Raw genomic sequence first — 25,443 nt, forward strand, 5'->3', positions numbered from 1 at the left:
ACACACACACACACACACACTCTACAAGCACATTTTTCAATGCCAATTTGCTTTTTATCTAACATTCACAAATTCACACTCCACTGGATGTATTGGGGACAACTTAGGTTTCGATATCTTGCCCATAGATACTTCAACAACTGATCTTTCGATTAGTTAGTAGTAGATCCATTTTTCCTCCCGAGCCACAGCCGCCGCTGTGTCCAAATTTCTGAGTATGACTGGAGATGGAAGAAAAACTTCCATAGGAAATTAACCTTAAGGGCTTTGTATGACTTACAAGATGAAAACAAGCCAGCTCCCAAAGTAAGTTCATTTTAATTTTGAACCTGCTGTTACTTGTGATAAAGTTGAGTAAATCCTAAAGACGGAGCAGTTAAACTGCACCAAAGGGTTAACTTTGGCCCGACTTAGTTCTTGCATACAAGCAGAACACAGCTTGGAAGTACAAGAAGGAACTTCTGAGCCTCTAAACAAATAAGCTTTCTGTGCCACTGTCAGTCATTATGTTAATTCACTAATGCAGATTAAAAAGTAATTGTTAACAATGTTTACACATAATAATCTGCCTTGGCTGACTGCTGTGGAGCAGATAAGAATAGGCTGTAAAGATGTCCAGTGTAGGGCTTTATATGCTTCATTACACACTTTTGTTCCCAGTGAGTTAATTTAAATAGATTCTGTGGGCGCAAAACCAACGGTAACCTTATCTTCCCCTTTCATTTTCTCTCACCCGCTCCACACTCACCTTGTGTACAGTAATGAGGTGTCGGTTTAACCTGCAACTTTTTGTGGAAGTTGACTTTGTGTTGATCAGAGAAAAACCTGAAAGTTTTCTGTGAATGCTCACACAAGCTGTATGTTGCTCAAATATACAGTCTTAGAAAATACTAGCATTCAGAGCAAAGCTTCACTTTACCTTGGCTCGATAAAACTCAAAAACCACACACGACTGTTGAAGAAAGCTTGGGAAAAACGACAGCTCAAAAAATAATCATGCATTATGAAAGTTTTACGTTTTGTTCCAGAGGTAAGAAAACCTATTACACAACCCAAATGAAATTTGTTATGCTAATAACTGAAAATCCAACCACTGAACTGAAGTTCCTCATTAGTATGTCACGCAATGCACTTGGCTAAGTGTTCATTTTATTTACTTATTTAATATTTTTCAGGTTGGATGCCTCCACTCAACAATTTTCCTCATAACCTCTGGATGTTCAGTGGATAAATGTCACGACGCAAGAGTCGTGCCCATGAAAAAACGGAGAGAAGAGAAATCTGTTGAAGGTTTTAGATTAACGATTATGGGTGTTGTGTTGTCTTAAAGTCAAGCGCAAGGACAGGCTTCATTTTTCAATACTGGCAAAGGAAATGCTACATTAGATACTGCATTGAGTTCCAGATACTCGTGGAGACCATCCCTGGATAGACGTGACATTATGACTTCCACTCTCTTCACGTCTTTTCATTCAATAGTGACTTGAGGATAAATGACGCTTAAAGGACACTATGCTCACAATTTATTCAAAGGACATATTTGTGGTACTGACTCACGACAAACCTCAGAGCAGTTCACACTCCAACAAAGAGAGGTTGAGTAAAAATGGAGGGTGAAACAAAAGCTGCTCTCCCTCAAAGATTGGCACTGACAAGCTGATACTAGTCAATACTAGTGTTCGACTTTATGACTGAATGTGGTAAATTTGACTTCTAATCTCTGAACGAAATAATCAATTGGCCTAATCATCGTTTCTTCTTAAGAATGAGTCAAAACTGAAACCAGATGCAGTGACTTTACAATGGCAGTCAGATGAGGCGTTTTCATTTATTTATTAACATTGCAATTTATAGAGAAGCACTTTTGTCATAAATGCTCACCTGGCAGTTGTTTCTGTATCTATACCACATTGCCTGCACCTTCTGCATCCCCATTTAAGTGATGATTTGTACTTCGAGTTATTTTAATGATGCCTAAAAATCTAGGGACAGCAATGGCGTTCTACAAGGAGACCACATCTGTTTCTTACATATGCCACGTGAAAGTACAGGCGACACAGCTGAAAAAATGATATGAGAAATGTTTGTTATTCGGGTGGGCAACCAGTGAAATTAGTGATGAAATCAATCATAGAGCAGGAACAGCAGAACAGAACGAAACAGATCACTGTGGCGTCGATCCGTAAGCTGCCGACATTGTGTGGAGAAGGAAAACATCTATAAAGCTTTTACATTGTGTAGAATGGTTTCTTTAGGATACCAGTAAAACAGTGTTTTATTCTTTCCATTTATGTGCAAGTGTATGAGTTCATGGCAGAAATTACAATATAAACACTTCGTGTGCGTATCGTAGTTGAAATAATCGGGGTTTACAGACACTGTAGGGGCATATCCACCTCCAGACTCAGGCTGCTCATCTCAATTTCGAGGCAGGGGGTAAGAGGTCAGCTGCCTTCTTGCGCAATTTACAACATCTTCCTCTTCTCAAACTCCTGCAGAGATGGACAACACAGAGGAAGAAGAAAAGAAACAACGTGACATGAAGTGAGACAGACATGAATGATTTATTCATGCAGAATTCACTCAGCTCTGTTTTGATCCCATGTATCAGATCTGCTGTTGAAGGGGGAAAACAGAGGCGGCTAGAGCTGTGGAGTGCCTGTTTTTTTTTTTTTTTTTTTTTCCTGGAGAGTGCAAATCATGTAGCATGCACATCTCACTAAGTTCCAGTTGCCAGCATTAAAATAGCACACTTCCTCTGATTGATAGGGACTACCCATCTGCAAAAATCTGATTTATGCGTGGTTATGGTTGTTCTGTTTATCAGCACGGTCCAACCATGTGACTATAAATGAGAAAGCATTATGTTAGCCATTAAAAAGGATGTTGCTATTTACATATTCAATTTGGGAAATATCACACAAATCATAGGATGATAGAATACGTCGTTCCCAGAGAATTTTCCATTCCACAGGAGGAAAGTAACTTAATGCAAAAGTCATTTATCAGGTCTACAGAACACACAAGTAGTCATGCACATGTCGGCCTATTCCTCTGTGGCGTCTGGATACCTGAAGGTCTACTGCCACCTTCAGGAGGAAACAGGCTTGTGTTTGAATAATGTAAAATGCTCGGTAGCCAACGCAAGCGCCTTCTTTAAAGCAACAATTAGATGGAGTGGGAGGAGGGAACTGGGGAGCCATGATCTTGTTCACCAAGTTTGTGCTTTACAGATGAGGTACAATTAGAAGAGGGGAGGAGGTTAGGCTTTTGGCTAAAAAAAATTAATAAATTAGAGGACACAAAAAAAGGGTAATGGGTTGGAAAGAGTGACAAGAAAGACAAAAAAAGAGGGGGCGTTTGTGACAAGCAGACAGATGCTTTGTTGGTCCGTGTCAACAGACTAACTCAAAGGTAGGAATCATAGCACTAAGGTAAGAAAGCAGAGCCGTCTGTGAGGGAGGGGGAGGAGAAAAAAAAAGGAAGAAGAAAAAAGAAGCCTTCTTTGTGAGACAGTGTCTAATGGTTGACAAGTCAAGAGCAAGAGGGGGAGTAAAAATGAGCAAAGTAGAGGTTGCCACTCAAAAGCGACTGGTGAGAACACGCCTGGATTGAAACTGGGGAGAGCAGACCAACATGTAATGTGAAAGAAAAGCAAAACCTTTACAAGCGAGCAATGACAGCTGTGACACACTTGGGCGCGGATACATGAAGAAAGCAGGCCTTGTAAATATGGTCAGCACGCCTGCTTTAACTTTTAAATATATTATAAAAACAAAATCCAGATTCAATATTTTTGTGTCTCCATAAGCCTTTGCAGCTTTATCAGCGGGATAGGATAATACTGTCTGATTTTGTAAACAAGTAAAAGGTCATAATTATTCTTCCTTTGCATATAAATGAAGTTGTTCTCAGATAAATATAGGTTTACTGATTTCTTCTCCTTGCACCCAGCGCAACTACATTTTGCCTTTGTTTATCATTGCGAGTGTGTTACTACTAATTTTTAGCTTTGTGTGGGACGTGGAAACCTACAGGAGCTTATTGTATTTTTTGCATTTCTTGCTGGTCTGCAGTGGGCAGAGATTGTTTTTAAATGGATGTCACACACTTCCAACATAGTTCAGCAACAAAGGAATCTGATGACATTTGTAAGGTTATTTGCTTATATAACTAATACTGCATGATAAAAATCACATCCATGCAGCTCTGTTGAAGATTTCTTTTGTAGTGGGGTGCACATAAGATTTTCTTTTCCCCCCTTATTGTGTGTTTAATGTTATTTGGAGATTCAACAGTTTAGAAGTTGTACTGTAACAAAAACATACAGTACATGCACAAAGAAAATGTTTTTAGTTAACTTGAATAAGAAACAAAAAGGGTGTCCTAGGACTGCTGAAACAATAAAAATGGCACAAACACTAAAAGGATGATCACAATCCTGAGATCTGTGGGAAAGAAGATGCAGAAAACAAATTGTAAAGATGAATAAAACATTCCACAATAAAATAACAGGAAAAAAGAGAAAACTTCAGGCTTTAAATCTTTTAAGGCTATGACTTTATATCTAGTTAAAAATGAGCCATGAACTGGTCGTTGTCTAATCTTCATCCTGTTACCCCCCATCTGAACTTTTCCCTCTGATAGAAAAAAAGCCGCTGATTCAGTGCGTTAGTGCAGCTTGATGCTGAAGATGTACACCTTGTTCGGTTTCATTTTCCTGTCTAACATGCATTAGACAACAAAGGACCAACGTTACACCCGAGGAATAAATATTCCTCATTCTGCCGCATTTTATTATTAATATTATTTTTTTACTTTTACTAAATTTTCAAATGGCTACACACAGAATGACAGAAGGAGGCACTATTAGTATACTGTGTCCTACTTACAAGTGAGCTCTCAGTCTGTACTTGATTCTTCTTATGATGAACATGGTGCAAGGATTGGTGTGGGAACAAAAAGCAGTCATGTTCCATTAAGATGTTTAAGAGGTTAAACTATTATTAATACGTGGAATTAGAGATTTTATGGAAACCTTGGCCCTTCTGAAATGTCAAAGTTTTCTCGAGCTCACAAAATACTGTTATAATATCTGATTGCATTTGATGACGCATGTATAGATTTCTGCAGATGCACGTTTGGACTCCTGATGTTCAGGTTCATGCAGGTCAGCTGATACAGTAATGCCCCGGTTGTTGTTCCTGCCTGCAGAGATAGCATTATTTCTGCTTTCTTCTCTTACATGTTATTACTCCGATTAAGGCGGTCAATGAGATTAACAGAGATGTATGAACACAACGTGCAGCAATATGAGCAACCACGCAGCACGTTTTTCATCATTACACACAATGATTATGAATTAAACTTTGGGAAAGAAAGTCATGTAAATCTATATCTGCGTGCAGTAGTGCCAGCAGTGGTAATGAAAGTATAAGATGATGAATGGGTGTAATACATGCTTTCACTTTTTATACATCTTGTTAACAGTTCTTCCCTAGAGATAAACTGAAATAAAGAGGCAATGCCAGCAACTCTGCCACAGTAAACACACATTTATTAATTTCTGCCCTTCTCTTCTGCCTTTCTTTATAGCATATTAAAAGTTCAATCTCAACCTTTGCTACTCAGAAGAGATAAATAACTAAATAAACCTCCTTACATGAGTACATTAACTGTGATAAGAGATATAAGTGACCAGGATCACAAGATATTTTGGTCTGTGAACTAAAGAGAAGAATTATCACGATCTCACTTACATGTAATTATGCTTAAAATATGTTTATTCATCAGTTGATACATTGCATTTATTTTATTTTTAAAGTTTATGCAAACAAGTATATTTTATTAGTTCTACATTAAACAATGAACCACATATTTATGCATGGGGTAGATATCATCATAATTTTTTGCTTTATATGCATTTGTTGTCCTAAATTTTAAATTGCACGTATGTAAAGATCTGAAAAAACATAAGTATGACATAAATTGTTTGGGACTATAGTTAAATTATTAAGAATTCTGCTTGCTTCTGTTTAAAGCGAAGCATTTTTAATACCGCTCCCACCAATGACTAAATATTCCAGCAATAATTTTTTTTTTTTTTTGGGGGGGGGGGGGGGGGGGGGGGCATTAGTAAGTAATAGGTCTTATTTTATAGTATAACCATATTATAGAAAAATCAGCAAATTGCATTTTTGCAAAAAGGAAAAGTGCTCCTTACACAAAATAAAAGGTTAATGTACGTCACTGGACTCCCTGAGCACCATTTTACTGCTGTAGGTGGATGAAGCAGAACTTGTTGATCAATGGTTTAGCAGTTTAATATATAGCACTCTGATTTTAGGCGACAAAATTGGGCTACTCTAACAAATACCAGCTCTGGATCAAGCTTAATTTCACCATGACAAAACCATGCAAATACACCCACCTGGGCATTTGTTATTTATGGCACTGCTAGCTAAAAAGCTTGCTGTTCTCAGCTGATCTAAAGTCGCCTGCAGTCATTTCTGACAGTTATCAATCACTGACACATTGGAGCCTTACTATAGGGCTTTCCATCACTGTTCATGATTACTAATCTTTGAGCCTTTGAATATTTACTGGTCCAAGTGACTCACCTTGAACATAGTGCTGCCCAACTGAGCAGGGGACATGCTGACTACAACTCCAGCTGACTGGAGGGCTGCAATCTTCTCTTTGGCTCCACCCTTTCCGCCAGCGATGATGGCACCAGCATGGCCCATTCTACGGCCAGGAGGAGCAGTTAGACCAGCGATGAAGGATACCACAGGCTTTGAACTATCACCCTGGAAAAGGAGGAAAAGGAAAATCTGAACATAAAAATGGGGTGAAGATGCACAGAAAAGGGGAAACTGCTCAAAAGAAGGTGTCAGATGCAAATAGCGTCAGAAAGCACAAGAAGAGAAAAGTTGGATCCTCTTTCTGCACCTGCATTTTATTCATTCATTAGAAATAAAACACCCCTTGTCCTCCTATTAGAGAATCCCATGATAACAGGCTTGTCTAACCCGCCATCTCTGTCTCAGTCTGCAATATTAAAACAAAGGGTCAATCAAGACATTTAATTGCATGGGTTGGTGTATGACCAGATAGGGGTTCAGGCTCCCGCCGTTTCATCTCATTTCTAAAATGGTAATTAGTCATGTAGGCACTGATTAGCTCAGTACCCATCTATACTGCTTTCTCACTGATGGATGATACATTCAACAGTTAAGATCATTTCCAAGGTGAAGAGAGCTAATATTTCATCTTCACCAATAACACAACTAGCAAGGGGGACTGTGTGTGTGTGTCTGTGCGCGCGCACATGAACAGCAGCTAATATTTCATACTTAGGAATAACAACATAATTGCAGAGGACGGCTTGGTGCGTGCATGCACAAATTTAAACTAGCGCACAAACAAACACAAGTGCACGCACGCAGCCTTAGTCCTGTGCTTTCAACAGATGCTGTGGCTCATCCGGCGAGCTGCTTTCAGAGGGTGAATGTGGCATGCTTTACAGCCTTTACAGCAATATAGTGAGGTCCTTCAAAGACACCCACTTCAAACTGCCATTTCAGCTTCAGATTCAAACCTGACACTGGCAGGAACAAAATGGCAGCTACTAATATATACTAGAGATGACTTCTGATAATTAAGACTCACAGGACACCAGCCGGGGAAATGCTGAGGACCTTGGCTCAGAACTGCACCACTAATGAGGCATTAACACTTGAATAGTTAACAGGGAAATGAAAATAGGGAGGGAGCATCATTTTTTAAAGTGCTCTAAATATGTTGGAAGCATCTGTTCTATGCATCGAAAATGTATGCATAAAAACAAATTAGCACAAACAGCCCACTCAGTATTCAGGAGTCAAATCACGTTCTAAATAAACAAACCAACCTCATGTGGATCAAGTCTTAAATCTACCTCAAACGCAAGAGGTTTAATTACTCCATTAATCCCTGCTTCCCCGGGCTCCAAGCAACAACTCATACAGGGAAGGGTGTCATATTACAATATCCCTTTACCCGTCTTTTGTCTTCCACTGTTAGCTGTACAGATTTATTACCTTAATTATGAGACCAATCGCATAATATAACGTTCTAACACCTCCTCTGTGCCAACATGACTGGAAAACGCCTTTGTTCTATAAACACAAAATACCCTGCTCTAAATTGAGGAATTGTTTTCATAAGCTTAAAAGTAAAACTGGGACACGCAGGTGGCCTCACCAACATGAGGGCGGGGTGTAAATAACATGTGCCAGCACTTCAACTTCAGACTTCATCCAAACTACAGCCTTCCTTAATTTTCAGGGGTTTTTTTTTTCCACAGAATAAAATGCTTATTTAAAAGGTTTGTGGAGATGGGGTGAGGGCATTTTATTTATATATACCCACCACAGTAGTCGAGGTGCCAAATACTATGACGTATTTGATATGCGTGACCCAATTTTAATATGGCGTGGAAAGCCTTTTTCTGTTAGAAAGTCTGTGAGACTCTTGTATTGATAAACTGCTGATACAGGTGATGTTATAAAACCACTTTTTACTTGGCAATAGAGGGCATCAACACCAATGAAGGCTTAATGCTGACATATGCCCTACATCATAAAATCTGACAGCAGAACCAAGTGGGAAGTGAGTTTGTTTTCTTGCATTTCACTGAATTAAAGCAGCGGTAGACAAAATAGTGTGCAGTAACTCAGCTGTAACACTGATGGATACTGAAATCAATACTTTCTCCCCTTTTGGTCTAATATGTCGTTCGCACGTCAGGAGATCAATTTATTAAATGTTGCATAACATAAATCAATCATGACACTCAACCTTTAATTTCAATGGGCACTGAATACACAACGTGTCCAATGTGGCACAATTTGTCAAGCTAATGCGAAACGGGGCATTTAAGAAACAGTTTCGGGTTTAACGTCTTGAAATGAGTAATGTGGCCCTCTGTGAATACAGACTCATCTGAAAAAGCTCAGCACAAAACTGTTTTGTTTATTTCACATGAGATATTTTAATCTTTCCTGTAATGGCTGTGTTGTGCCAGGTTCAGCCAAGGCTCAGCTGGGAAAAATAATAATTTGCTAAAAATAAAACGCATCCCTTCAATAAAACCCAGTTATTATGGAGTATGAACCTGTTTTTGAAAGATGTCGAATCAGTTCGGAGGTCTGGTTATATAAAAATAGAGTGGATGATGTAACCACGCTAAAAGACCAGAGAATAGTAGATTTGTGGTGGTGATGGTGGTGGTGTGTGGGTGGGTCGAAATTTTAGCAAATAAAAAAAAACCTGATCGATTTATACTGTAAAAAAACCCTAAAAAACAAACAGAAACAAGAATGACCTCCATGATTTATGAACTCTGCTACATGTGCTGCGCTCTAGGGACAGCCATATCGTTTTAATTTTTGAGCATTCGTTGAATTACACTAGAAGTTGATCGTTTATGTGACCACATGTTGGTCTGGTAGTGAGCATATCTACAGCTGCTGGTAGAAGGTGATGGCAAGGCACCGATGATACTAAAAGATCGAAATCCAAAGACTATGACAGCTCTGTGTTCAAATCCAAAATAAGATTAATAAAAATAAGAGCCTTTTTGAAAAATCACAAATCTATCAGCAGAGATCAAACAATGGCCATTAGAGAGATGTGCAAGATTAATGCTCATGAGCACAGCTCCAGACCCTTTCCAAATTGACAAACCAATCTTAAATGTGGGATTTAGCTTGGAACAAGACATAAGGTGGGTTGATCGCTTATATCACTGCTGTCAATCAAATTTAATCAAATCACACCTACGCTACCCTGATGACGCACATTGCCTGTTTTATAATGTGCTTGACACTAAACAATAATATTTGATATGTTCTTTTTCCCTCCACTCACCTTAAACCTTATTTTAGATAAATCCAAGTTTCAGATCAAACTGAAAGTTTATTGGACCAGGTTTTGGAGTTTTCCACCCTGCGATTAAAGCCAAGAAGATACTGACAGAAGCAAAACATACTTACGTGTATTAACATTTTATTTTAAGGTAGCCTACTGCTTATTCCAGACAGAGTGCATCAGTGACTTGAATTTGAATGCATCCAAATCTAGAAAAGTTGAGTTAAAGTAAAAACAATGTCTTCAGATATCCCTCTACCCTTTTTCAACTATTACAGTTAAAGAATGCCATTTTATGTACGATGTTCTACACAATTAACTTTCAACATGAGATCTGCAGCTTACTCCCACGCTCTGCTGGGCTTTTTCTTGCATGTGTTTCATTTGAACTGTCCCTTCCTGTCAACACTCTGGATGATTGGGTGGCGGGTGTTTGTACTTTATTTGTTGAGTGTGAGAAGTTATTCTCCTGAGACGCCAGGAGGAGATTTGCATGCATTAGAGAAGCTGAGGGCAAATCAAATTCATTTCTCAGCTCGAGAGCACCATAAACGCGCACGTGGACACAGAAGCAAACACATGCACACGGAAAAATTAACAGGCTAAAGGTATTCTGCAAAACACCAAGTTCAGACCCCGAATTTTTTTTTTTTTTTTTTTTTTTTTAAATATATACAAGTTCACAGCCACTGGGATACACAAGTCAATCCTCACCCCACTCTTTATCATATGTGGGCATCACAAAAGGTTCACTGTTCATCATCACTGCTGATTTCAGAACATGTCCTGTGAATCATACCTTCATCCCATCTGTCAGCTTATCTTGATCACACAAATCACACAGACACAGAGAAGTAAGAAAGCCAGCCTGAAGATACGATCAAAAAGAGATACGCTCGTGGCTCATATGATGGCTTCCAGTCTTCACTTGAGCTGACATATTTTGAAAGGGCATAACTGAGAGCTAATTCAGAAAAGGATACATTTTTTATAAGAACAGATATATGTGTTAAGGTGAAGTGCTGTGTGAGGGGATATTAGCAGGAGAGTGAAGTGAGATTATGGGTGTCCAGTGTGTCATTTCCTTACAGAGTTGTGCTGTTTCAGGTACTCTGCTGCATTCTCCTCTGCATTTCCTCCAATTTCTCCAATAAGAATAATGCCCTCCGTCTTGGGATCCTGCAGGAACACCTCCAGACAGTCTATGAAGTTTGTGCCATTAAATGGATCCCCGCCAATACCTTGCAGGAGACAAAGTAAACACTTGATAATGATAATGCCTGTGAATGAGGATCACATGGCTGTTCAGGCTTCATCAAATAAGCAGCTGCTGGAAGCCAGCTTCACGTCAACAACATCCGATAACCACTACCAAGATAATCTGGGGATGCTTTGCCCGGACTGTTTCACACCACAACAATTAATATTAACTGATTTAATTTCCCTGTAAATCTGGTCTCATTTTCATTGAACAGTGCCTTGATTAGCAAATGATGTACAATATACTGTATATCAAGTGACTTTTAAGCTCTAGTTTAGCATTTCAGCAGGGCAAAATTGACTCTACACAACAAATAAACATTGGACACTGATCCTTTAAATGTCCTACTACTTGCAATGCCAGCATCAACATGGCCGATATTCGGCCAACACATCAATACATGATCCCTGACACTTACACAGACAGATTTTAAAAAGCTTAATTTAAATAGCTTCAGTTAGCTACCAACTTCGTCAGTCTGCACTTTGATGCTGGGTTTATCACGTTTTTTTGTTTGTTTGTTTTTTTTTTGGGGGGGGGGGGGGGGGGGGGGAATTTGCAACAGCTGCCTGCTCTCCTTGGAACCAGCTCTAGGAGACCAGTGACAGAGAGCTAAAGCAATGAGCTGGAAACACTGTAAAGCTCTATAAAATTAACTGCAGTCATTTCTGAGACATTTTGTTAGGGGAGAAAAAAAAAGTTAAACTGGACAGAGTCAAAAAAACCAAAGATTCTCAATCATTTTTCAGTTTTACCTCAACTGTCCCAAATCATCTACATCTCTGCGTGGTACTTTAATGTCTTTCATATCTAGGAAACGAAAATTACAAAGCTTTTGAAAACCACAAGGGTGCAATAATCATTTTTAGCAATACTTTCCATCAGGATCTACAAAAGCATGGGCAAATATCCACAAGACAAATCTCCACAGACTCAATGTCTTCTTAATTTATATTCACACCATTAGAAAACCTGGCAACACCAAGAAAAAAAAATTACATGCATACTAATCAAAGCGCACCCACATTAACAGCAACAAAGATGACAGTGATATTAAATATTGCATTAACTGTAATTTGCTGTAGCCCCTAGGTCATACTCAAACTTCAGAAGTCACGAGCAAACCCACCAATAAACTCCGTTTAATGAACTCTACAATATTTAATACTGTTGCGGCACTAGCTTTATGAAGTCTGGCTAGAGGACACTCCATAATTAAAATGTCTAAATAATGATGAAGCCAAGTTGTTTTTCATTTAATTCCAGAGTCCAAGTAGCTCTTTGATATGGATTTTCTGGTGGCACACAAGTTGGCCAAAAGAATTTGTTTTTGTAAAACAGTTAATCTTTTGATGTTTTGCCAAGATGTAACAAAGCTGGATGTGATTGTGTCATTACTGAATGTCAAGATGTTCTAATAAAATTTAAACAGATATTCTGAGCTGCCTCCTAGAAAGCAAACATGCTGATGCTCATACTGTGAATAACAATAGGGAGCGATACAAAATTGACGAATGAATAGACTGGGTTTTTAAACAGCAGGAAACAGAGTTTGGGAAAATGTCACAGGTTGTGCTATCAAGCAGCATGTGTTGTTAATCCATGCTGTAAATCAATGAATTATTAAAACAAGGCTATGAGAAACTGCAGAGAAAGTAGGGTAATAAACAGATGGGTGGGTTAATGGAAAGTCCCACATCTATAAACATATGAGATATGCAGAAAATATGATGTTATCTGCAATCCTTTATCTGCTTTTATTTACCAGCTACATTTGTAATAAATGTGTCATTATTTTACAGAATGTGTAAAAACTAGTATTGTCTTTTTTTTTGATGTACCTAAAAAACAAAAGAAGCATGAATTTAAGAGAACAAAGGATATATTTAAGATATATGGTACACAATCACATTTTACGGCTATAGATGAGCGAGTGAGATGAAAAACACTATCCTTAAGATTTTCAGGACAAAGACTTCTCTTCTCATCTGAGCCACTCAATGGATCTGTCCGATCTCAATAGGGCTCTTCAAAGATTGTAGCTTTAATGCTCAGATCTGAGAGGAATATTCTGAGCACTGATCAGAAAAGTGCCTTTTTATTAGAAAACGTCTGAGCTATTTGCTGAAATATATTAGCATCTGATGAGTTTTAGAGCAAGGTGAACTTGGAAGATCACCTTCCTATTTCTACAGAGTCCTGTAAAATATTCTTTTTTTTTTTTCTTTTTTTTTTTAAATCTCTGGAGTAATTATTAAAGATGAAAGTCTAATATCTTATCACGTCTAAGGTCCTGCCAACATTCACAGTGAGGTTTAAATTAAATATAAGGATGTGATGTTGAGTGCTTGGTAATAAGTGACCAGCATGTCTTCAAACCAAATGCAGCACATACTAATATAAAATTCTCTCTGTTCATGCCTACAAAATCTCCCTGGCATCTACTTCGAGCAGTTAAAAGCTTGTTTTATGTTGCACAGATATAAAAATACATTCAGCAGCACTGCGTGTTCAGTTTAAACTTAATATGCCAAAAGTCATTAGTAGCTTACCAACACAGAGTGACTGGCCCAGGCCTACTTGCGTAGTTTGATGCACAGCTTCATATGTCAGGGTACCCGATCTAGAAACAATGCCTGAAAGAAAGAACTTCTTAGGCTTCTTTGCTTACAGTTAAACATCATTAAAAGAAATATTGGTCAAAGGTTATATAATAAAATAAAATGCAAATGCCATTTTTTGTCAGCATCTTTTCACCAAGACATAAAATACAAAACGCTGCTCCCTCTATGCTGCGGTAAGAAAAATAATAATAATAAATGGCAGGCGATTTACTACATATATAACAGACTTCCTGTAAAGGTTCACTAGCCGGCAGCACATGCTGCACGTCAAGCTGTCAACAGCAGGAGCTCGATGTAAGATCTAAATAGTGCTGCGTTAAAAAAAAAAAAAGGGGGAAAAAAGTTCAATCTGGAAAGAAAGGCAGCGTGTTTTTCTTCAGCCATTTAATGACTGTGGTTGGAGAAGCCTGATCCTACAGGTGAGTGTTATTCATTTTGAATTTTGACCCCTTTATTGAGTGTCCCTGTTCAACTACTAGTTAGCACAAATAGTGAGCCAATCACACAGCAGCAACTCAGTCATTAGAATGAGAAGAAAGGTGATTTTAAGTGTCTGAGCGATCCATGGTTTTTAAATTGCCTGACATACTGATCTGAGTATTTTTAAAAAACTGTTGATCTGCTGGGATTCCCATCTTTAGGGCTTACAAAGAATGGTGTAAAAAAGAGAAAATATCCAATGACAGGCAGGTCTCCAGGTGAAAATCAATCAATCAATCAATCAATCTTTATTTATAAAGCACTTTTCATACAAAAAGAAAATGTAGCACAAAGTGCTTTACATGGTTAAAAGCAGCCCCCCCTCCCCTCCACACACACACACACACACACACACGCACACACTTAAAAAGTAAAATTGGACTGGGTACGCATGAGCCAAGTGAGGAAACACTATCATGGGGAGCCGTCTGCACCGGAAGCCGGTCACAGACCGCAGCCTCCAGGCTGGGCACACAGCAGGAGGGAGGCAAAGAAGCCCCCCAGCCAGGCTGAGAGGACCCACAGAGCCCCAGCAGCCACGGTCGATCACAGCCCCGGTGCAGAGAGCGCCCTCTGAGGAAACACTGGAGATATGACCTAATAAGAGTATATACTGGGTAAAAAGATAAAATAAATAAGAACGGGATACAATATAAATATAAATATAAATAGAGTAAGAAGATTTTAAAAAAAAAAAATTAATAAGAATAAAATCAATAAATATTAGGTAAAACCTAAATTAACAATAGAATAACAGGATAGAATAAATAAGCATAAAATAAATAAACGTTAAGTAAAAGCTAAATTAAAAAGGTGGGTCTTGAGCCTGTTCTTAAAAACATGTACGTTCTCTGCGGCCCTGAGCTCCTCCGGCAGGCTGTTCCACAGACGAGGACCATACCACTGAAAAGCTGCCTCTCCGTGAGTATGTGTCCTGACTTTAGGGACAATCAAAAGGCCAGTACCAGAGGACCTCAAGGTCCGCGAGGGTTCATATGGTAAAAGCAGATCTGAGAGATAAGAAGGCCCAAGACCATTAAGACATTTAAAAACCAATAAAAGAACTTTAAAATCGATCCTGAAACACACGGGGAGCCAGTGCAGCGATTCTAAAACCGGTGTAATGTGGGCCCGCCCTCTGGTCTTCGTCAGCACACGAGCTGCAGAGTTTTGTAAAAGTTGTAAAGTTGAAATATTCTTTTTAGGAAGACCAGAGAGCAGGGCATTACAGTAATCAATGCGACTGGTAATAAAAGCATGCATCAACATCTCCGTGTTGGCCCGAGAGAGAATAGGGCGGACTCTGGCTATATTTTTTAGATGATAAAATCCAATTTTGGTTACATGTTTAATATGTGGGATAAAACCAAGCTCAGAGTCAAAAACAACACCCAGGTTTTTCACTTGTAGCGAAGGACATAGTGAAAATGCCTGTAATTTAGACAAGAGTTTCTCTCTCTGAGCCTCAGGACCGACGATTAAAACTTCAGTTTTGTCCTGGTTAAGCTGTAAAAAGTTTTCTGCCATCCAAGATCTTATATCTAAAATACAGTTAAAAAGGGCATCCATTGGTCTGGTGTCATCAGGAGACATGGAAATGTACAGCTGAGTGTCATCAGCGTAACTGTGGAAGTTCACTCCATGCCTCCTGATGACACCGCCGAGAGGGAGCATATACAAATTAAAAAGTACAGGGCCTAAAACTGACCCTTGAGGCACACCACATGTCATTTTATGGATCTTAGAGGAGCATGTATCCATACTCACCATAAAAGTTCTGTCTGAGAGATAGGAAGTGAACCAGTTGTGTACAGCACCAGAGAGGCCCACCATGTGTTTCAGTCTGTTTAAAAGAATAGCGTGGTCTACTGTATCAAAGGCTGCGCTTAGATCCAGTAGCACCAGGACTGAGAGCTTTTGGGAGTCCCAGTTACATCTAAGGTCATTTAAAACCTTTAGGAGAGCAGTCTCTGTGCTGTGGTTCACCTTAAATCCAGACTGGAATATCTCCAGGATCTGTCTATCACTCAAAAAGTCATTAATCTGAGTAAAAACAAGTTTTTCTAAAATTTTACTTAAAAATGGTAAGTTGGATACAGGTCTGTAGTTATTAAAATCATTACAATCCAAATTGCTCTTCTTCAGAAGGGGCCTCACCACCGCCGTTTTAAAGGCAGCAGGGAAGACACCCAACTGAAGAGAGCAATTCATCATGTATAAAAGCTCAGCTTCAAAAGATCCATAAAGTGTTTTAAAGAGTGAAGAAGGGATTGGATCTAAAAGACATGTGGTGGGTCTCACTGTGGAGAAAACTTTCTTAAGGTTCTCAGCATTAACCAGGGCAAAGCTGTCCAGTGTCTCCTCGGGTACAATCGAGTCCTCAGATGTGTTTAAAATCATATCGCGAGAAGATAAAATATCAGATCTGATGGCACTGATTTTTCCCCTGAAGTGGTCTGCAAACTGCTCACAGAGCGAGTCTGTGGGGGTTCTGTGAGAGCTGTTAAAATCAGGGTTAAATAAATGATCTATGGTGGAAAAGAGGACCTTGGGATTATTTTTGTTATTACTGATTATTTTGGCAAAGTATGAATTTCTTGAATTCCTTAATATATTATTGTACATTTTAAGTTGCTCGCAAAATATTTCATGGTTGATTGTATTTTTATTTTTCCTCCATCTCCTTTCTGCTGCCCTGCAATTTCTTTTGAATTTTTTGACTTCTTCGTTTCTCCAGGGTGATGCATGTTTTACGTTAATCTTTTTGGTGGTAGGTGGAGCAACGGAGTCAAGGCTTTTCTTCAGTTTACTGTTAAAACGACTAAAAATAAAATCACAGGGTGCAGGTAAAATCACAGGGGGGCATTCGTCTAAAACCCTGGTAAAATTTGCAGCCACTTCAGAGGTTAGATAGCGCCTCCTCACAGTTCGCACCGAGGTCTCCCGCTGAATAAAACCGGTGATGTTAAAAAACACACAGTAGTGGTCAGAGACAGCCAAGTCAACAACAGAGGACACACTGGCGGACAGCCCATGGGTGATGACCAGGTCCAGGGTGTGTCCTTTGTTGTGAGTCGGCTGCGTGACGTGCTGGGTAAAATCCAAACAGTGAAGAATGTTTAAGAATTCTTTTGATGCAGGGTCAGAAGGATTATCTATGTGCAGGTTAAAATCACCGGTTAAAATTATCATATTATATTTTGAATGTATGTTTGTTAAAAATTCTGAGAATTCCTTGATAAAAGCAGCACTGTCTTTAGGTGGTCTATAAATTGTGACAGATAAAACTGGAGGGCTGCTGAAAACAATAGCATGGAATTCGAAAGTGGTAAAATGATCAAATAAAATGTGTTTGGTGGTGAGTGTGTTGTTGGCTAAAGATGCAGTCCCACCACCTCTCTTACCACTTCTAATAGAAAAAGAGAAATTAAAATTTGGTGGGGAGGCCTCAGTGAGAACAACTGGTGCATCCGAACCCAGCCATGTTTCAGTTAAAAATAAACAGTCAAGTTTATTATCTAAAATTAAATCATTAATAATAAAAGACTTATTCAACAGAGAGCGGACATTTAAAAGTGCCATACTGATTGAGACCGGTGGATTTTTGACAACAGAGTTGAATGGATGTTGACATTTTTGAAGAGGCCGGAGGTTATTAATGTTTTTGGAGTTACTGGATTTATGATAATTCTGTTGCTCTCTGTTTGTGATTATAACTGGTATTGTGTTGACTATGGGAGAGAAAGGTCCGAGTCCAGAGTTTTGTGTATTACTGTTAAAAGTGGAACAAATATAGGAGCTGGGACCAGGGGAACATCAGTCAGTGATGTTCCCCTGGCATCAAATGCCTTGTTGATGCCAGAGGAGAATGGCCAGACTGCCTTAGGTTCATAGGAAGGCAACAGTAACTCAAATTACCACTCGTTACAACCAAGGTATGTAGAAGAGTATCTCTAAATACACAACTCTTCAAACCTTGAAGAGTTGTGAACCTGGACCACAAAAGATTGGGGAAAAAAGGTTGACTGGTCTGTCAACAGAAGTCTTAACTTCTGTTACAGCAGTCGAATCTCTAAGAAATGTTTCCAGCATCTTGTTAAATTTGTGCCATGAAGAATTAAGAAGGTTCTGAAGTTGAAAGGGAGTCCAACCTGATACTGGCAAGGTGTGCCTATTTAAAGTAGCCAGTGAGGGCATACAACACCATGTAAGCTCTCTAGATTTCACACATTCTTAAATACATTAACTTTTGGCATTTTAAAGTTATATTCAATTAAGCTAAATGTTTAAAGCTTTTGCCTGTGTGACCTTAGACACATCACCACTCACCGATTCTTCCTTTCTTGTGAATGTGGCCTGGCATGATGCCAATCTTACATTCCCCAGGCTGAGAAAACAAATAAAACCCAAATATTTCAGTGTATATCTAAAACAAAACACATTGTTTTATAATTTATGACAGTGTTAAATCATGATTTTTGTTCATTTGCAGTTCATTATTACTTCATTGTAATTTTTTTAAATTTAAAAACCTGTTTTTAAACTTTTTCTTCTATAACAATAAATAATAATAATAATATAATATATAACAATTTTTAAAAAAAGACAGTCATTTGTCATTTTCTCCATTTTATCTACTGGATAAACTCCCATGATATTAAAAAGAAAAAAAAATCACTGTTATTATTAATGCATTAAATCTCAGGGAGTCCATGAGACGGAATTTGGGCTTTCAACCCTCCCAGCCACCCCCACTCACAAAAAAAAGAAATAGAAATAAGTATATTTGTCCTCCGCTGTGTATTTATGTATGCACTTACATTAATGACTCCTGGGCAGTTTGGGCCTATGAGGCGAGTAGCGCTCTGGCGCAGAAGCTTATGTTTGACTTTAACCATGTCCTGCTGGGGGATGCCCTCAGTGATGCACACCACCAGAGGTATCTCTGCGTCAATGGCCTCAATGATGGCTGCTGCCGCGAATGGAGGAGGTACATAAATCACAGAGGCGTCTGCCCCTGTGCCCTGCTTTGCCTGAAGCAAATAATAAAAGGCATTGGCATTGCATCAAAAAAAAATAAAAAAAATAAAAAAAGAGGGACATTCTCAAGTTATGAAACAGTGCCACCTAATGTTATGTTACAAAAATCCATCTGCAAAGGATCATAGTAGGAAGAATACAAACTACATATTTTAGTTCTTGTTTTTAAAAAGAATTACAAGCACAATTCCAACACAATTAGACAAGGAGTCACACACACACCTCCTTCACAGAGTTAAAAACTGGCAGGCCAAGGTGGGTCTTGCCACCCTTGCCAGGGGAAACTCCTCCAACTAACTGGGAGCCATAGTCGAGAGACTGCTGACTGTGAAACGTCCCCTACAAGTGAAAAGGAAGAGAGCGCAATCAGTTTGTGTACACATGTGTAATGAAATGTGTACAGCCACTTCTACGGCACCAACATTGAGATATCACTGCAGACAGAGTGGAAGTAGGAAATATGATGCCATCCAAGATTAATCACCGGTGCTGCTGAAAAAAAGAATAAATACAGAAACTAGGCTGGATTCTAGCAGGGGGTGAAGGCACCGGTAAATATATTCAATGAGAAGGAATCTAAATGATCTTGACAAATGAGTAATGATGTAAGCTAAGTTTAATCTCCTAGCACAACATTTGAAAAACAAATCAAAAGCAGCGTTGGATAGTCGCCAGCGCCGAGTGTGAAATATCTCCCAAGAAAGTTCGTTTACAAAATATTTCACACACTGTCACTTCCATGTGGGCCACGGAGAACATGTCATGCTGCACTGCCAAGGTTTGTGCATTTTATTCTAGACACACAGGAAGGCGATTCACCACTTTGCTTCAACCCTGCCCATAGAAATGCGTAAAATATGATCATCTCAGACATCTTAACTCAAGTATTGGGTTAAGCATAGTTAAATCTCAAGAGTATACACATTATGATGCACTAATACTTGATCTGCAAACACAAATGGGCTGTTTCTAACAGTCTGTGAATGCTGTAACTTTAGTAAGACACTTTTACCTTCCACACCTACACGTAAACAGAACATTTATAATATTTCACATGATCAAACTACAGTTTAAATAAAGAGCTGGAAGCAACTGGCAAACAATATATGTGCCGTACACATGCTTTAAGACTTACTTCAATGAACAGGATACAGCCGCAGTAACACTAAGGGATCACAATGCATTTTGTAGATCTGAGAAAGAATAATTTAACTGAACCTCAGTTGCACCTTCGCAGAAAATGAGCTCATGAATTCAGACAGAACTGATTTTCTGCTGAACGAATCCTATCTGCGTGCAGTCAGTTAATTATTACTCGAGAGGCTGAAACAATGTAGATGGAGCAGCACAGACCGTAACTACAAGCGCAAATAAATGACCTTAATGTAAAAATTATAACCAGCCTATTAAGAGAAATTAGAAGCTATGAATCAGCATTTTCCCGCACATTTGTAATATAGTTCTTCACCCTGCTAACTTTGCTGTTTTTGCCGGTCATTATTATCGCAAATGTTGGTACAATAATTTTGAAAAATGGCTTGCTTATCAAGCCAGGAAGACACGGCAATGTGCACTCAATAGCACTTGCTTCATTTCTCATCCTTTTCTAATTACCCAGAGTGTTCACTAGAACTATATTTAACAACCTTTTATTATGTTGAAGAGAAAATGGAAGATGAAAAATGAAATGTGAGGAAGGACGCAGGGCAGGGGGAATATAAATCTGTGAAGTCCACGTTTCTGGCTTGTTGAACACACTTGCCAAGAAGATTGTAATTCTCCTTCACTGCCACTTTTCAAAGCAAATCACATAAGGTTTTTCACGCACGGAAAAAATAATAAATGAATCAAAGGATCAACAATCTGCCAAGCAGAGTTAAGCTTGGTTAAAACCATGATAAAGGGTAGTTGTGGGGGGGAGGTGGGGGACAAGTCAAATTAAAAATGAAAATTATTTTCTATTTAAGAATAAGCTGGAATAATTAAAGGATCAAACTTGATTTATAAGGCTGAAACAAATACACAAAATCCACAGCAAACAGCAGAATCACAGCAGTATCAAGTGTTCCAGCATTTACACAAACTTCGCATCAGGGACTTTTTACCAAACACTTTTACATTTTGCTAACTTTAACTATTTAAATTATTACAGTGCCACAAAGCCTTGAGCCACCCCTTATTTCTTTGTACTTTACTTCAAAGGAGCCAGGCTTTCTTGTATTTTTAAGGTGCTCTTGAACAATAGTTCTCTGAGCTTTTTGAAGGTCTTTCAAAGCTGTTCTTTGGACACTGAATGTTTTTTCACTCATTTATAGCCCAGTTCTTGACACTGACCTATGAACACAGCTCAAGGGACAAACCAGCGTTGTGTTTACATAGCACAGAAAAAAAAGTTTTTTAAAAAACTGTTTTAAACTGGACTGAAAGTCAAATGTAAAAGAGTCCTATGGAGTGATGAATCCACGAGTGGAATTTTTGGCAGGTGCAGGCTGTGTCATGGTTTGGGGCTGCATTTCAGCCAGTGGTGTTGGAAATCTTGCCAACAGTTCATAAGTGTTGGACTTATGAACACAGGAAAACCCTCTGGTCTGGACTTTAACTCTATTAAGAACAGAACAAAAAACAGTTAACATCAGAAGGTCATTCAAAACAGCTTTGAATGACCTTCGAGAAGCCTGGAGAACTATTCCTGATGACCCCCTGAATGTTTGCACATGTTTTAATAAAGCTCTGCACTTACTTTCCGTTTTCCCAACAAAACAAAACAAAATGACCAGCAAACCAAGGCTTTTGCACAGTACAGTATTTGATTCCATTTTAAACAACTTTTAAATTGTTAGTGAAATTATGATTCTCTGTTTTGTCAATCTGTTTTGACATGAGTATGTGCGCTGAGAGAATAGAGTAAGGACTATGTTTGGGTTGTTAAGGAGTAATAAAGGATTCTGCTCTCCTTCGGGCAATGCAGGAGCTTTTCTTCATCTTAGCCAAGGTTTTAATGCTAAAAGGTCTGAGACAAATCTCTAAGACACAACAGACTTATTAGGCTGTAAACATAAAATTAACTTGAACTACACTGACATAACTTGTGCCATTAAAACAAAACTGAATTTAGGCAGAAATAAAGAATGAGATTTTTACAGCTGATGGAGATGAACTTTTAAAATGTCCTTCTGGTAATCTTACTCATACAGAAAGTCTTTGACATACAAAAAAAAATAAAAAAAATCTCAGGTTTTCCTTACTGTGTGCAGTAAGGAAAACCTGAGATTTCACAACAAGATTGCAGTAATTTAAACTGATGTGAAGCAAAAACAACGAGAAGTTTTCAGTCCAAACCTGCTTCCCCGTGAAACCTTGGCAGATGACCTTCGTGTTCTTGTCGATGTACAGGTTCTTTCTTGTGCCTGTGTAGCAGTGTCTGACTCCACTGTGCTGCACTAATGGACGGGGGAAAAGGGAACAACAGAGTTTTTTTGTTATTTGTGAGAACTTAACATACAGGCAAGACTACACATTAAACCTGTTTTGTTCAAAGGAGACGTGTTTTGCAACAAGTAAACTGCAGTTTCTCTCAAATCTGAACAGATTCTAAACCACTCTTCTCACAGTGGACAATATTTACCTTTCCGGGGAGCTCCTACGCTCTACACTGTTTTTGGCAACAATCTTTTACCCTCCAACTATCCTTCAAAGCTGCTGAGCAACATTTAAAACTTTCTTTTAAGACTTAAAGAGATATGTTTTACAGAAAATGTTACCATAAAAAACCCCACTCAATTTGTAAGACTTCTGTTCAGTTTTATGATCATTTTAGTTAACCTACGGAGGCATTACAAGTTAGTTAGTGTTTGGTGTAACAATATGTGTCCAGCAGGTCACGACTCAGTTGAAGAACTTTAATCAAGGTTTATGCACGCTGCGAGGCATCTGATAAGACAAAGACTGTAAGTATTACATAATCTCACCTAACAGGTAAAATGAGAAATATGCTGCACTACTCACAACATGGCTATGAGACACTTTTACTACTATACTACTGCATTAATGTCAAAAGACTATGTAGTTAAACTCCCCTCACAGCAGAAAATTACCATGGAAATCAATAAAGAATCAAATATAAGCAGAACTGATAGTGACATTGACGACATTAATATAAATTAAAGCTCAGTCTCCAAGTAGCAAATGGGTAGCTAGGTGTTTCACATTTTACAATTCACATCCAACTGCAAGAAAAAGATCAATGTATTTTCTTATTGTGCGTACACACAGTTCGAAGTGTGTTTTCTATACAAATATTAATTATATTAAAACTGCATCTGTCTGACTAATAACAATTATTATTTCAGTTCTTGCAGTTCCTTCAATGTCATGTGAGATTCGAGCTTGTCTTGCAGTGATCTTTTCTTCCCTCTTACTCACTTTGTGAAGCTACTATTCAAAAATAAAGGTGCAGCCTATTTACTAAGACGACACTGCCAAAATAAATAATATGACACCGTGATCTCTACAGGCTAAAACAAATAAACTCACAGGCTTCTTTTGCCGAACACACTGTTCTGTAGCCCAAACGCCCCAAAATCATTCCTGTTTTTCTTTTTCAGTTCAGCCCTAACACGTGTTTGTGACTGGGCTAATATTAACCAGCAGTCTGACTAACTGAACTTTGGCCCGCTTTCAAACCTCCCACAAGACACAATTTATCAGTGAGATAAGCAAAGTTAATCTTAGCTAAAGTCTCAAGAAAGGCGTACTAAATTAAAGTTATGTCGCCCTCTAAAATCTAACGCAAACTTATTTTTTAAATTTTTTTAAATGTAAGAAAGTAACATGCAAATAAACTGCCTAAAAAGTTCATTTAGCTGCTTTCAGTTACTGCTCGAAAAAAACCATGGGCTGATGAACCTGCTGTCACACACAGACGTTGTAGTTCACAAGACATGCAAGGTCAAAGATCAACGATCAGCAATTAACACTTGTCCGGAAGCAGGCTGGTAGGTGCTTAAAGTTAGATTTTATTTAGCGTAAGGCTAAAGTCCTGCTAACTGTCAGTGAGTTTTCCCTGCATTCCTCTACGGTCTCCAGGCTAACGTGGCTAACTAACGTGTAAGTCCCCTGACAGCCAACCCACAGGAGCCTTGCTAGCCGGTACAAAACTATACGTGCCTGCAAAGCTAATGTAGAGCACACAGACGGTAAGTATACGTGTGATACCGAAAGCAAACTGTCAAATAATTTGTATGACTAAACTATTGTTTGCTACAATACTTACAAAGCAGCCTAGCAAACAACCTGCTGTGAGACATCTTCGGTCATTCACCAATGACACTGGAGACTGAGGACCTCTCACACGGATCTTAGTTGACCATAAATATCCCGGTGGAATCGAGAGTTTTAAAGAAAAGCACTATAACAAGTCGTTAATTTGCACTGAATTTATAATTGTCAGTATTAACTCAAAGAAATTACTATTATTTATTTTTAGTAAGCGGTGAGCTTGACAGTTACTACACAAACATCGGGGTTAAAAAAACAGGCGAAAAGTAGGATACTTGAACCCACAATGAACTATGGGTAATGAAGTTCTGACACAGTACTTGAAAGCCAGCACCAGTGCCATAATGGCACTAGAGGGCGCATAGATCCTGTTGATGTGGATAATGCCGCTGAATGTCACCTTACAGGACCCTGAGCCAGAAATAAATATTGTATATTGTGTTCAAGATGTTTGTTTCTTGACCTTGGAACAGCAGTAATTTGAAAGGGTTCTAGTTCACCAAGGTCCTGGCAGTCTTAGGAGCTTGAAAATAGGGCAACTGAACTTATTTAAGTTTGTTGAAGAAGTTTTGCCTCTCATCCAAGAGGCTTCTTCAGTTCTAAAACCAAAAGGTGGAGAGTGTTGGGTATTTAAACTCTAGCGGGGATTGTCTCTTGGGAGGTGGTCGTTGACCCACTATTAATCATGTGTGTAAACACATATGAGCCAAGGTATGAAAAAAGGTGTGGATCATTACTAACAGTAACAGTAATGATTCAGGTGAAACCATCGTTTTTGGAGTCCATATTTCGAAACACATTGAGGCGATTGATGTTTGAACTAGCACAATATAAATACATCTGAGGCTT

The 25,443-nt window shown here is 38.7% G+C and overlaps 1 protein-coding gene across 2 annotated transcripts; it reads right to left on the bottom strand.

Moving 5' to 3' along the window:
• Positions 1 to 24,724, bottom strand: suclg1 (succinate-CoA ligase GDP/ADP-forming subunit alph). Of its 2 annotated transcripts, none has more exons than XM_085162800.1 (9): positions 24,590 to 24,724; positions 22,657 to 22,757; positions 19,540 to 19,656; positions 19,098 to 19,310; positions 18,607 to 18,664; positions 13,726 to 13,809; positions 11,002 to 11,153; positions 6,621 to 6,809; positions 1 to 2,492 (listed from the first exon to the last, which is right to left on the bottom strand). In XM_085162800.1, the coding sequence occupies exons 1-9, from the start codon at positions 24,621 to 24,623 to the stop codon at positions 2,466 to 2,468; spliced, it is 975 nt and encodes a 324-aa protein (XP_085018926.1). In that variant the 5' UTR covers positions 24,624 to 24,724; the 3' UTR covers positions 1 to 2,465. The 2 variants fall into 2 exon arrangements, with proteins under 2 accessions (XP_085018926.1, XP_085018925.1); XM_085162799.1 differs by lacking the exon at positions 24,590 to 24,724 and adding an exon at positions 23,851 to 24,102.
• Between the last annotated feature and the right edge of the window lie 719 nt (positions 24,725 to 25,443).

The sequence above is a fragment of the Neolamprologus multifasciatus genome, chromosome 6, assembly GCF_963576455.1.
Source record: "Neolamprologus multifasciatus chromosome 6, fNeoMul1.2, whole genome shotgun sequence".
Taxonomy (NCBI): domain Eukaryota; kingdom Metazoa; phylum Chordata; class Actinopteri; order Cichliformes; family Cichlidae; genus Neolamprologus; species Neolamprologus multifasciatus.

Coding starts and splice junctions, on each gene's coding strand:
- suclg1 (XM_085162799.1), bottom strand. CDS start 23,902: ATGATTTTGGGGCGTTTGGGCTACAGAACAGTGTGTTCGGCAAAAGAA. Junction 22,758..23,850: donor GTGTTCGGCAAAAGAAGCCT/GTGAGTTTATTT, acceptor CCCGTCCATTAG/TGCAGCACAGTGGAGTCAGA. Junction 6,810..11,001: donor ACCTGAAACAGCACAACTCT/GTAAGGAAATGA, acceptor CTCCTTTTCCAG/GGTGATAGTTCAAAGCCTGT.